Here is a 14,996-nt window from a genome sequence, read left to right on the forward strand (position 1 = left end):
AATCTGGAACATAACTTGCTCCAGTGCAGTTTAGGTCTACAGCTTAAGTTGCAATGGCAGTATACCCGGGTAAGAAATGAAGCGCCTTTGTAATACCAAGGGTTAATCATCATCAAGTTTCACTTTTAAAGCTTTAGAATTGTTCCAGTGCTTCCAAAATTCCTTTGAGCGTCCTATGTAAGTAATATTTTATGATTATTGTAGGAAAGCATGGGTGCACTTCATATACATGTGCCCTACGCCACAAATAAAATCTAATACATTAGAAATGCAAAATTGGATTTTGCTTTTTGGGTATAAAAAATGCTTTGCAGGTTGGAAAGTGTTATTGGGAAAATAATTAAGATCGATATTTTACTCTCTGTTAAATGTGATTTGGAAGATGTTTTTATCCACTGCCTTCCCAAAGAGTTTTTGGACCTTGGAAACAGCAGCTGAAAATGAGCCAAAAATGATCTGGGGTGTTCTTGCAACAAAGTATAAATGCTCAAACTTTCTGTTGTCCTGAGCAAACTGCAGCTGCTTTTACAGTGAAAACTTTTATCATATCAGAAATACAACTCCTGAATAAATTACCCTTCCTCTTCTGAGAAATGTTATCCTAAAAATGAATGGTTCAACAAACTAATTACCAAAAAAGCCATCATGACATAAAATGCTTAACAAACTAAAGTATCACATCTGCTCTTGTGTGCAATAGCTTGTTCTGATCTGGTTGAACGCATTCTGACCACTTCATTAATTGCACCTTCTATTGATGGTTCCATGTTAGTGTCGTGGTGTTTACACATAATTCAGAAATCAAGACTCGTCAAACCAAGCAACATTTTTCCAATCTTCTTTTGTCCAATTTTCATGTCCAATTTTGTAGCATTAGTTTCCTGTCCTTAGGTGACATAATAAGAAGTATAATGTTCTTTTAAGTGTAAGAACATTACTAAGTAATTAATGTTTAATGTTCTGCTCATGTAGAGCAATGTACATCATGACATTTGATTACAGTTTAAGTTGATTCCTCATGGCTCTGTCAGTATGACTGTGAGTCTACTACAGTAAGCAATGACTGAGCTCACACCAATATGGCAGTTTACACCAAGCATTCTGACAAACCATTAGCAAGAAGAATACTTGTAAATCTAACTGATTTGGTTCCATTTACTCCACCCTACCAATGTTAAAGGTGATCACAGCAGCACAGAATGAAATATTGATTATTATTAAATGCTACTTAGTATTTTGCTGGAATGCAATTGAAAATAATCAGACAACTTATAATGATCGATCTGTGTTGGTGCTGGAATAGTTGTGACAAAATCGTCTTGTTTCCATCCATTCTGAATGTTTTATGAGCCGATCAATAAAGGCTACAGAAAGCGCCGTATCTCAGCGCAGCAGATCTATAAGAATTCAACTCTTTATGGTTCCCAGCTATGAGCTGAGTGGCTAGATAGATGATAATAGAGTCCTTTAACCTAATGCTGACCCCACAGTGCGATGAAAAGCAGGAATCTATAGGCATTGTGATCAGAGTGTTGCCGCTGGTCAGTATAAGAAGCTGCTTTACAATCTGTGTAGGAGTAAGAGATTGTGTGTCTGTGTGTGTGTTTGTTTGTTTGTGTCGGTTAATGTCGGCAGTATAATACAAGCCAGTACATAAAGCTGAATAGAGTACTGTATGTCTTCAGACCACAAAGCAGACTTCTGGCAGACTAGAGTTTATTCATGCAACACAAACATTTCTCAGAGGCTGAGCTGCACTGGAGAGTAAAATAAACTCATTGGTTGAGGTAAACACTGATATGCTGAGTTAAAGAACCAAACATTTTCTTTGTGCAAAGTCTCTTGCTGGGAGGAATGTAAATGCCATTAGTCTCTAGATGTCAGAAATTGAGTTTCTAGGTATGTGCTTTAACTACAACGAAAACAACGAAAAAGTATCTGAAATTGAGGTCAGCTTCTGGACTTTTTCAAGAGTTTTAGACTATAGTTAATTACATTTTAGTGATGCTAACCAAAGACAGATTCCTGCTTGGGCATAATAGATACAAGGGGTCATAACTGTATTTTTAATTAAATTAAATGAAGTGATTATAATATAATGACTTAGATTCTTAGTCAAAGTACTGCAATGTACTCCTGCCTAGCCTGTAGTGTTTTATCCTGCTAGTCCAAGTTCAGAGTAAGACTGAACTTGGCAGTAGAGTAGCAGTGCTAGCACCAATACGCTGGGACAGAGTTGGCTGCACCCTGTGACATCGCCTGTGGAGGACAAAAGGTGTTTGATGATGGATTGGATTCATCACTGTCCTAACATATGCATTTAAAATGACAGTCATGTGAAAAAGAAAGCTTAGAGATCCTATACAGTCCTGTAAAAACACAACAGAACACAAAAAGAAGAAAACCAACCAACCAGCTAATCAAACAAATAAATAAGAAAAACAAGTACAACCTTACTGCTTCCATAGGAATTAACAGGGTAAATACCAACCAGGTGCTGTTAATGAAATGCATTTATTAATTGATCATCAGCAAGTGTCACCATCTCTATGTAAGCAGGTGTTTTGGTAGTTTTCTTGGCTGGATCGGTTAGGTCTATGTTAACACAATGCTGCAGTCATCCCAGGGGTCCGAATCCCAGCAGATTCACCCCGAGGTCAGACCGTGCAACGCTCAGAGAAAAAGTAGAAACTCCGAGATCTACATCTCAAACTCTGCTGTCCTCAGTTAGCATGTTAAGTGTAAAAATTCATGACAGTACAATTAGGAAAAACACTGAAAACAGTGTTGGAGGGTCGATGGGTTATGAGCCATGCAAATAATGGGAGAGGCACAACTTGAACCACAATTTATTAACCAAATAAAGCAAAAAAAATATAATTAACTTCGTGAGGTGTGTCAGTCATTGTCAGTGTGTCAGTATTTAGATGAGTGAATGTTAAGTCTGTGATGTTGTGTAGTTTAAAACCTAAAATAACCCGGCTGTAGTCAACCAAATCAAATCCTGGGTCGATGGAGAAAGAGCTGAGACAGACACCTGTTAAGTCCTCCAGGGACACTGGCCAGGTCCTCCCAGTTGTACTAATTAACCCCACCTACTAGGATACTGCACGACAACACAGAGGGTGTACTCTAAAGTTCATCAAAACTCTCTTGTGTTCACCATGGAAGCACCAAGTTTTCATGTTTTTGTTGCAGCATGTTATAAGTGCAATATAGATGATTTGCTGGGATAATATATTTGATATGTGCAAGTTGTTAAGACGTATCTTAAACAACTGAATGAAGCACAAACTGTGCATCACATTGTAACAGGAATGTGCATGTATTCATTTGGTGAAGCAGATAAATTATCAGTGGTTTTTGACTTGGTCCTAATGTGCTGCTAGGTTTCCTTTAAACTGCTGGAATCGCAGCTACAGTACCACAACACAGACCAAAAATACCTGCCCAGTCAACAAAATAATTTCACTTTATCTTGCTACAAATTAATGGAATGTCAACATCTTCTTTATTATGCTGTGTGACAGTAACGTTTAGTGTTTAGAGCTCTATAACTTTAGACTGGATCATTTAATGTGGTGCAGTCACCTTATTTGCACCAGTGTTGCATTTTAATGTCATAGTTTGTGTTATGTAAGGATTTATCATCTTCATCTGATAATATGATAACTCTGATTGGAGTAGGTGACACTCATAGGGATCACTTTTTTTCTGAAGCAGAAAGCCACTGAAGTAAGGTCAGCATGCTTAAAGGGTAAAGTACAGCAAAGCAAAATGGCAATACCGCGTGAAGGAAGCTGCCCTTTTACTGTTTGCTGGTCACACCAGCACACATCTACCCATCCATTCCAAATCCATCTTGACTTGGGGCTAGATAGTTAACCTCGCAACACCAAAAGCCATTCTGACTAGTTTAAACTGTAAATTTTACTCAGGTTACTCCTTATTTCTTTGCTTCTACCGCTGGGTTTCAGTCTAACATTATTAACTCAGCTATTGACATCATTTATGCATCAGCTATACATCTGAGATATATTTCTATTCTTGTTCAAGCTCGCTTATCAAACTGTGGCCCGACTGTGAAAAAATGATATTCCTCAGTCTGTCTGCAGTAGACCAAATATAGACCTGCAGCAGTGTTGATTTGATGTCTTGGCCAAGGTGTATTCAGCCCCTGGGTCACTGTCTTCTATCATGTCATCAACAAGACCTGCCACTGAAGGAGTAAGCTCTGTGTAATCAAGCCTTCTGGGATCATATTTGAGAGGAAAACAAAGCCTTCCTGTTCCCACAATCTCCTTCTCTTCTCTTCCTTTTCTTTGTCTTGTATTTCAGTCTAGCTTCATCTCAGTCTGGAAGATTAGTCTAAGCCAACCTACATTTTTTAAAGGCCTGTTTTTTTTTTTTGTTTGCTTGCCCCACCCCCCAACTAAAAAGACCTACAATAACCAACAATTTCAAAATATTTAAATGTATACTTATTCTTTATTCTTTTTTGACCAGTTTCCATTTACAGTCTCTCTCACTTATACATGTATTGGATTAATTAAATTGGAGCTCCAGCCTGTAATGCTTTATACAATGCAGGAGTCAAGATGAGTCATATGTTTCACATTCACTGAAATTAATAATTAAGATAATCCATCAGAACATGCCACAAAGCCACCATGGCCAAGATCCAGCAGTGCTAGAACAAAAGGCCAGTAAAGTCAGAGTGTTCAGGTGTGGGTGTACTGGAGTATATAGTAGCAGATGGCACAGAAGCTGGGGGGGTTTTTTTAATAGGGGAATTGAAGCTCTGAACACCTCCTGGGGATTCTGTCAGTCGAGTGAAAAAAAGGAAAGCAGTAAGGGTAAGTTGGGTGGATGGAGTAATGTTTGAGTAAAGTCTCCTAGATGATAATGATTCCATTCAAGGTAAGAGAGGAGGGGTGGGGTGGTGATACATCAAAGATTAAGACATGAGGAAGAGCGGCAGTCTTGATGAAAGATTGGAAGGAGAGGATTACACCTGCATCTGGGGAGGAAACAGTAGTGACAGAGACTGAATGAAAGGAGGGAATCTGTCTTGTGCTGTTACTAAAGGCTCAGAAAGTTACTAAGTGGTAAAGAAACAAAGTGAGGTTTCCAAAGAAACTTTTGTATAGAAGCTGTCCTCTATATGAAAAATACACAATTGTTATTTGGTAAAGACAGAGTTGGAGTTACTTATTTATTATTTTTATTAGTTTTTTATTATTTAGAATTTTTATTATTATTTTATTATTATTTGCAAAACATCTCATGGAGGAGGCTGGTGTGGGTTTTTGGTATATAAGACAGAGTTCACCTTTGGTGACTGTTTTGATATACGAATATATTGGCTATAAACACAATTACTTGGTTGTTGTAGAGACAGTACAAAAATGGGATGGCACCCATGGGTTATGAAGTCATGTCAGCAAAAATGCTCATCCTCAGGGTGAGTGTTTTTGCTATCAAAAATCTTGGTGCTTTGAATCTCAGCTTTCGAAGGGTGTGTGTGTGGCCCAGAAACCGCAGAACACTTTATGCTCATTAGCAAATGACTGTGATAATCGTCCTTTACGACTGTAATTGTAGCCATAATTTACAAAATTCTACTTACCCTATGAAGTCATAAGAGAAGCCTTTACTGAGGTCACAGAGCAAAGCAGCCAAGGGCTATTTTTCTATAGTCTTCTGTACAACTAGCAGTTTGTTTCACAAACTGAGCACTCTGCCCCTGACCATTAGCAAGAAAACAGGTTTACGGTACTTGTGGACTGACATTACTTGTCATACCCAGAACCTACTTCCATATAAAATATGGAAGTAGGTGTGTGTGTGTGTGTGTGTGTGTGTGTGTGTGTGTGTGTAGCTGGCGAATATATCAGTAATCACTAGTTTTCGGATGACTGTGAATGGTTTGAAAGTTTTAACATGTTCTCCAAAACAAATACATATCCTGTCTTTTACCAACTTTTTCACGTTTTCCTTGTGGCTTAACTAATACAGTTCTGTAACTGACACCAAGTTATTTTAATTGCCTGAACTTAACAAAATATTAACAGAGGAGACTGATAAGAAAATGCTCCTATGATCGACTTCAAACAAGAAAGCTTGTGGGGGTTTTTCTCACTAGTTTCTGGTTTTAATAATTAAACAACAAACCAATCATTATCTCCAAAGGATAATTCAATAGATCAATCCTGTACTTTGTACAGATATTATTAGATACTGCAAAACACTCAGCCATCGGGCCAAACACAAGAAATCTGTTCATCAACTCTAGCAGCCACTTTGACATAAGTCTAACAATTTAGAGACCCATTCCCTGTAGAAATTGGACTGGCTTGTTTCCAGATTTGTTCTTTACTTTCATTGCCATGCAACCACAGATGGAATTGGTTTTTAGTACAGCATGAAAACAAAATTTCAGTACACAATGTGATCATATAGGCACATGTAATAAAAGAAAAGCAGCTCCATGACAGCTGGGTAAACTCAATCTGCTGATAAAGATCATGGAGTGTGATTAAAAGATCAAGAATATCTAACAAAAGGACCTTAGGGTGTGATTGTGTTTTAACTTGCTGTTTCTAAGGGCAGGAATGAACTTCAGTTTTGTATTTCTTTACTTTTCAGTATGGATGCAAAAAACCTCAGTGTGACTAAAATTTTTTAGTTTGAACTCTGAGATATTAGCGGGAGTCTCTTCTCTGTGCCTGAGGTCTGCTGTGAGTGTTTTGCATTCATATCGCCCTGGCCAGAGCAGCTTTGAGGGGTTGCAGCTCTACTGCCCAGATATCCATTTCAGATTCAGTCAGGTGTTGCGGCACTGACACCTCCAGTTGCTCTTAAAGATTGCAATCAGTGACCTCTGATTTGGTTAGCCCAGTTGTCATGCTGTGCTGTCTTGATGTATTGTGAGCGGTGGCAGTACCCAGGGCCCTGGAGACGGAGATGGAAAAGCTGCAAGAGATGGTTGGTGGGGGGCAGGCTTAGTCGGGCAAAGATGGGACAGTTTCAGCAGAGTTGACTCTAGCTATTCCGCTGAGCCGCCTTTTTCTTTTTATAAATAAAACAGTAGGGCTTTTAAAGGGGCAGGTTGAGGCAGCGAGGGGGGTTCAGTCACTTTTATGGTCTCTGTGGAGAGCATGTAGAATTTCTTTTTTCTTTCTCTGAGTCTACTGCATGTTCGGCAAAGGATTAGTGTGTATTTTCAGCTCGAAAAGTAACTTTTCATTAGTGCCAGCTGGACTTATATTGGTTGCTAATGCAGCAGCTGCTTCTCCATGCTGTTTGGCACAATGCACGTTTGAGACTCTAAATGTCTTGTGCACAGCAGTGTGCCTCTCAGGTGCTTAGAAAGCAGGCGTTTTTCATCTGTACAATATTTACGTTTGCTACACTGACGTCATCTGTATGTGGAAAAGTTCTTTAAAACAGAAACTGCTTTTTTTTGCTTTTAGCCTTCATGCTTCATTACATTTGCTCACCACAGAGTGTACCACCATTTCCCTGTGCTTGCATGCTGTTATACCCATGAGAATACCACTTTTGTATGGTTTGAATGTAGGATTTTGTTGTTGTTCTTTGGATACAGCAATCTCCGGGTCATTGAGTCAACAGCAAACAGTAAAAGGGTGGCTTCCTTCACGTGGTATTGCCAAATTATCAAAAATTAACACTGGCTTCCATGAATACCTGGATGGCCTACATTTTGACTAAAAGCCACTTATTAACCAATTGCCCACAGATGAATAGTCACTGTGAAAAGATACATTTTTTAGTCACTCTCACTAAATTGTTGAATGTCAGAGCTAACAGTAGATGAGAGTGTTCACAGCCTGACTTCTCGTGACCCGTTTTAGGTGCATCTGTTGCTTTCTCTGCAACGCTGTCTATGAAAAATGTCATGTATTCCATCCATGGATAATATTTAGTTTTGCATGTATTGCAACACTTTTCCATGTCCCTGAATATATTATTTACTAATCATATGTTGTTTTCAGGGTGTATTCTTAATAAGGAGACTGTGAATGAAAGGTACAGTTAAGCTTGCACTGGGGATAAGGGAAGATGAAATTATTAAGCACTAAAAAAAAATCAAAACCAACATGTGGAGAACCCAGTGTGAAACATTAGTTTAAATTTTAGATGTTCTTTCTAAGGCTGTAACTGCCTGTTCAGTCTGTTTGTGAATGTCACTAAATGTAGAAAAAGCTGTCGGCTGCATAAAGCGGTTAGCCATAAAGATTTTGTTGTTTGATCACTATTCATCACCATCCATCACTTTTGCTGCACAAATGCAAGATGTCCATCGATACCACTTACATAGAACAAATAAGAAGAACAGATTAAACTACATTCCAGCTCATCTTTAACACTTAGCATTTAAGATGCCATTGCTATTCAGTGGGTAAGGCTCAATCGTTTAAAGGCCTTACCCACTAAAGTAAACAAACGTAACTTTGGTTAATGTGATACTATTGCAAGAATTGCTTTCTCTGCGTCCTCGAGGTCTTCATCTTGAAGCTATTGTATACAATACTTTGCTGTTTACCTCTTTTATATCTACTGTTTCTTTGCTCTTTTTGTTGGCACAGGTCACTTGACCTTTACCAGCACCAGCTGGAATAACTCTGAACTGGCAGGAAGCTTGTACGCCACATTAAGCTTTTGCTTGAAAGTTGTCCTTTTGTTTGTATCATCTTATCCATGCACATGAGTAGCTATACTTGTGTGACAGATAGATGGACCTTTTAGTGGAATCTGCATGTTCTCCGTGTGCCTGCGTGGGCTCTGGCTGCCTCCCACAGTCCAGAGATATGCATTTTAGGTTAACTGGTGATTCTAAATAGGCGAAGGTGTGAATCTGAGAGCATATGGCTGTCTTTCTCTCTGTGTTGTGATCAACTACGTATTTGTCCAGAATGTACCCTGCCTTTTCACCCATTGCTTTGCCTGCTGACAGTGTTGTGTTATAAATCAAGCACACCCATTTGCCCTGCTCTAAATGCTCAGTCTCACTCACTGTTTACAGCCCCAGACAAGATGACCAAAAGAGAGTCTTTGGTCAGTAAGATCAATCTAGAGGAAGCTCTCAGGGTTTCATAGTTGAACCTGCTGAAGGATTATTAGTTGCCTGCAGCTGTCCTTGTCCCTGGATTTCTCTGAGTCTTGCAGCCTCTCCACTTTCACAGTAATCGGTGACAGTTGACTGTTGGCTCTCTGTCAGTTACCCTGTGGCTACCGTGTTGGTCTCCCAAGGCATGGAAGTCAATGGAGGCATGCTTGCTGTTATAGTCAGGGTCTTAAACTTCCTACTGAAGCAGCCTGCTCTCCTACCATCAAATTATTTTAAAATAAAAGGATAAGGTTAAAGGATTATTTAACATTATTATCATTATTGTAAATAAGATTATATTGTAATATTATATATTATATATTGACGGAACAGTAGAACTCCATTTTAAGCCTTTTACTGATATCTAACATGATCCTCCATCAAAAAACAGCCCGAAACAAACAAAAAAACCAAAGCAAGCACCTCACTGTTCTTCCCTTGTTGTTCCATTACAAGTAATTTTGAGTCCAGATGAGGTTTGCACAGTTTTATAACCCATCCTGATTTCCTGTGTCTTTGTCTACAGTAAGACTGAAAAAAGGCATATGATTCAATTAACAAGACAATGTTGGAACTGAGAGCTCATCAGTTAGTGATGATCAATTTAATGATCAAAGTTTTAATGGGAAATGGTTTTTCTTTTTTTTTCTTTTTTTTTAGGATAACCCCGACAATTACACAGAAAAAGCAGACTCCATTGATGCATCCCTTTTGGCTCAAAAGCCATTTCTGTGCCTGAGACATTTCCTTATTTACAGGGAACTTTGGATTTCACGAAACGGAGAGTTATTCTTTCAGCCATCAGTAGATCTTAGTTTGACAAAGTGGATTGGACTGAATAACACAACAGCTTTCTGCTGAGTTTTTACTTGTTCCCTGAAGTACCGTTTTGACTAAGGCATGTTGGCATAGTTAATTTGACAGATTATAGTCGCCATTGCCAAATTAATGCTTAAACTCCCCTGTGTAGACAAGTACTGTTTGGATATGTTGGAGTGTTTAAATGCATGTCTGTGGGTAGCAGTTTGTGTATAAGTAGTTTCATTTACATCCACGTGTGGACCTGTATGCGTGTGCTAGTTCATACTTCTTTTATGTAGCTGACCTTAGCCGAGGGTATGCCAGCAGCCATTTATCTTTTATTCATTTTACCAGCCATTTGTGACCAGGGCAGCTTCTCTGCCACTGATGCTTGTTAAAGCAGAACCCGCTCCATGATGTGCAGCATGCTGCAGTTGGTACACTTTGGAGGGCAAGTTACTGTTTTGATTCCCTAAAATTCACCAGCTATTCTCACTATTTTGACAGCCAAAGCAAATTTTGTCATTTAAAAGATCCTCCTGTTGTTTTGTTACCTGCTGCGGCTGCTAGAAAGTCCTTAGCAGCCACCACTGTTTTTGTTCACACCCTGCTAGTTACAGAGCGCTTCTTACTGAGTGTGCAGCTCAAACATCTGTCAACACCTCAGTTTGATAGTTTTAGAAGCCAGACCAGCACTGAGAGACAAAGTCATTGTTCCAGAGCTTCTTTCTCTTGCCTAATTTTCTCCACCTGGCTAGGTCATGATTTCATAATTTTGGTACACCAGGTCATCAGAAAATAAAGCATTGTAGGAGTAGAATTACACTGTTGACAATATGTCTTTGGATGAACAAAATAAAAGAGACCCTCTTAAAACACAACATATAGATCACAGGGAAAAAAATCTTTAAAGTGAAATATGTCCACAAGCATCTAGATGTGTTTTATATGCTTCTTGGGACCAAACTGTTAGAGCAACATTCCTACAAAATATAAACCTTGTTTTTCAGTTTTTTTATATTCATAACTACAGCAGAGAGCATGATCTTCAATATGTTGATCCAATATCTCCCACAGTAAACATTCGTGGTTGGAGTTGCTAACTGCAAAGGTCATCGCATACGATTCGCATCAATTTTACACTCATCAAACATTCACTTGAACCCTTCTGCCCTGCATGGAATAGCAATGATCAGACACTAATGGTGTTAACTTTTCCTTTTCATTGCAGCACAGTGAATGTGGCAGTTTTTAAATTTGAAAAGGTAGAGCGCTGGTATCCAAGTGGTACCCGTTGTCCATGATATTGACATCTGTATTAAAGAGAAAATCTTATTTAACAAGCTTGTATGGAAGAATCTATATTTGTCGTGTTTCTTCTTATTTGTCAAGGCTTTTCTCTTTTGATTCATAGCTAAAGGTATTTCTTCACTTTTCCGCCAAGAGAATATCACAGAAAACAGCAAATATCAGTAAATCGTTTCTAATAAGTTAAGTGTCAGTTGTACATTGTTTACACCAAATCTTTACGCTACCATATTTTTATACTTAAGATGAAAAAATGACCCTTTTTTTTAACTTCTTCATAATAATAAACATTATATGAATGCAAAGAATAGAGTTTTTACACCTTGGGGACTTTACAAGGTCACAGAGAACTGAGATGAAAATAAAACCGACTTGATAGCTTCGGTGAAAGCCCATTTATTTCCCTGGCAGAGTTTTAGGAGAACTTCTTCAAGGCTCTCATATCCAAATGATGGCGAGCGTCGGGATTACATCAAGCATCTCATTTAAATGCTCACTGATTGCTCAAGTTGTTTCTCTGAAGGAATGCTTGAAGAAATTTACTAGATAAAAATGAGATCCCAGGTATCTCATAATGACATGTCATTGGTTTCTGGGGTCACTCTGATTCTACTTAGCTAGTCATCAGCTCTCGGTGAGAACCCAGTTCTACTGTGTGAAATTCTCATTACCAGACTTACTAAATCATTCCTGCTTGATCATCCCCAACAAAGATCATTTGTCTCACATGAGACTCTGCATCGAAGCTATTATTCCATACTTGTCCCATGTTGATCACGCAGTAAGATGTGGTATAGATGTCAGCGTCCTCTCCAGAGACTTAAAAGACTTCCCAGTGAACAGCAACGTTTTTCCCATGTGCTTGTTGACATCAGCTAATATAACTGTTATTAGTAGAGAGAGACTTCCAGATTTAACAAGGAGAAGCTGATTTGACATGTGTCAACCTCTAGTTTTAGTCCTTATTTTTCTCTTTGGCTCCACTCTACTCTGCTGAATCTTTCATGTAGTTTACGTCTTTGATCTGGAGCCTTTGATGGTGGATTGTAAATACAAAACCATCGTGTTTTCTGTTGCTGTCAGGGTTAGTGTTTGACACCTGTGTGATGGATTTGTTCATCAGTTTCTTTGTGTTGAAGAGGCTCCCGCTTTCTTAGTTTGAGGCAGTGAAGGCAGCACGTCTGTCACACTTTGTGCTCCCCTCGGGAAAATAATCCTTAGCATTTGTTATTATGAGGAAGACAGTCAGAGACCTGCACAGATTTGGGTTTTGCTGAATATAAACAAGAGCTAATGTTTAATAATGTGAATCTTCAAGGGGATTCTACTTTGCTCGGGTACTAATTGGCTAAAAATGTGAAAACACTACATCCATTGTTACAAGTAATAAGTTCAATGTTTTTAATTGTGCTTTGTTCTGCACCTGGGAATAATTTAGATATTTATGAAACATGTTATCGGACAAAATAAACATATAGTTTCCCCTTAGCTCTTATTGCATTTTTTACTACAAATAAATCAGTAAACTCTCCATCATCCAACCAATTTGCCTTTTCTATTTTTTTCCCCAGATGATAACTGTAGACTGAGCGACTACCGGCGGCTGAAAAACAAGATTCTGGATTTGCATGACAAACGATACATGGGGACTGCCAGCCATGGGAAACACAAGGACAGCATGGTTGCCAAGAAGCAACTGGTTGATGTCATGTTCAAACGCTTTGATGCGGACAATAACGGTCAAATAGATGCCAGCGAGCTCTCACAGGTAAGAATATGGGAGTATAAATGAGCTTGACTATGCCACTACATATCCCCCCTTTCAAAAATGAATGTGGTATTAGTGTGTGCCTGGCATAAAGGTAACATACTGCTTAACCTTGACTCACAAGCTAACACTGGTCTTAAGGTATTTTGTAAAGCAGCATGTAAGTACAGAATAAAAAGGTTTGCTTCCTATTTCAAGAGACTTCACAGTATCTGTCAAGTCTGTCAAAACTTGAGAGCCATTTCATTTAAATATCTCATCAAAGGGGGATAAAAAGTGAACAAACCATCTGTGCGCTCAGGTGTTTAAACTGTCCTCTTTCATGTGTGCCAGAATTGTGTCCGCTTTACTCCTTTTACCCTTCCCTCTGGTGGCTGTTGTGCATCGCTCAAGGTAAATCTTTTGAAAAGCAATGTGGGTCAAAGGAGCCATGAAGCTTAAGGGAGGCTACAGCCTTTGACCGGCACTACCAAGAGGGATGTTGTGAAAAAGACCTTTTTGTGGCTGCCGTAAGGAAAGAAGATATTCTGTGCATATCAAATAAAGTCTACCAGTACCCTGGGATTGAGTTAATATAGAGCTTATTTGAATAATTGAAGGGGTAAGCAACCCGCAGTGGTTTTCAAAACCATCATATCAGTTCCTTTTCTTCTGTTATCTTCCTGCTGATCCAGTAGGAAATCCTGTCTGTACAGGGGTCACCTTGGTAAGCTCTGTCAGTGCCCCTTCCTCTGACTCATTAGATCAATTTCAGTATATTTTAGCACTGGAGGTTTTTGGCATATGGCCACAAAATAGTGATATTTTTGTCATTTTCATATTATTTACATATTTTTACATGTTTTAACATTAAATGGTACTCTTTGCCAGCTTGAGAGAAATCAATGCTCGGTGAATAAAATACATGGTCAACAAACCATGTTGGACTGTTTTGTCTGTGAAGGTTCTCAGTCATCCCCCCAGGGGGTTCATGACCCTCTTGGGGGACACTCCCCTAGGACTTAAATCTGGGCCTCTCTACCATTTGACCTTAGACCTGAAGAAGCTTCTAGGATGATAGGTGAAACATCTTCAAGCAACTTAAAGAGACGCTTTTCTTTCCAAGCTCCTTAGACCATGTTGGACTGTGTTTTATGGAAAAATATTGCCAATATACCCCAAGTGTTAATTTCAATATGCCCTTTCAACCTATTGAATATTACTTTGGCCTGGTTTTTAAACATGTTTATAAATGACATGTATTCTGTTCCCCTGCAGAATTGATACCCCCACCCCCACCAGGTGTTTTGAATCATGCAGGCTAATAATATACGTCCAAATGGAGGAGCTGTTTTCGGGGATTCCTCCTGGGCTGTTTTTAGCCCTCCTCCCATTTTTGTTGTTTACATATATGGGAAATTTGGCATATTTCATGCAGAGCCAGCCACATAAACCTCATTCACAGGAAAATGGAGAGAAGGGAGCACTTTTGGGAAGGGCAGAAATTGAAATATCAGTGAATTGCAGGTGGCCCTTATGGGGGTTTCAACTGAATTTATTATTTTTTTGTTCATACAGATATGCTTTTTTTCATGACCCTACCTGACTTTGGGATATGCATGCAGTTTTTTTTTCATTTGTTTTGTTATTTACCTTGGAGAAAATATTGTCCAAAAGAAGTCCATCAATGCAACAGTCCAAACTGTATTTTTGTTTGCCTGTAGTAAGTGAAGACTATTTACATGTTTACTTTACGGGCATAAAAATGCACAGTTTCTGCTTAATTTAATTCATATCAGAATAACTACATAATGACTGAAGGACAAATATCACTTTGAAATTGGTTTCTCAACCTAATCAGTCAGTTAACAAACAAAGGCTCTCGTGGGTTCATAGCGATTTAACATCATGGCTCCTATACCAAATTAATAATTGGGTTTTTGATAGATTCTCTGCTTTATTAAGTAGTTCTTCAGAATTGTATTTCAGAGTAATTCATAGCTAATA

The 14,996-nt window shown here is 38.7% G+C and overlaps 1 protein-coding gene across 3 annotated transcripts in view; it reads left to right on the top strand.

Annotated features, from left to right (window-relative positions):
• The window catches only part of fstl5 (follistatin-like 5), a 176,907-nt gene that overhangs the window by 76,797 nt on the left and 85,114 nt on the right, over positions 1-14,996 (top strand). For all 3 annotated transcript variants that reach the window (XM_005467247.3, XM_019363975.2, XM_003443412.4), the window contains exon 5: positions 12,814-13,010. In XM_005467247.3, coding sequence (XP_005467304.1) covers positions 12,814-13,010 — 197 coding nt within the window. The remainder of the gene's footprint in view (positions 1-12,813; positions 13,011-14,996) is intronic.

The sequence above is a fragment of the Oreochromis niloticus genome, linkage group LG2, assembly GCF_001858045.2.
Source record: "Oreochromis niloticus isolate F11D_XX linkage group LG2, O_niloticus_UMD_NMBU, whole genome shotgun sequence".
Lineage (NCBI taxonomy): Eukaryota > Metazoa > Chordata > Actinopteri > Cichliformes > Cichlidae > Oreochromis > Oreochromis niloticus.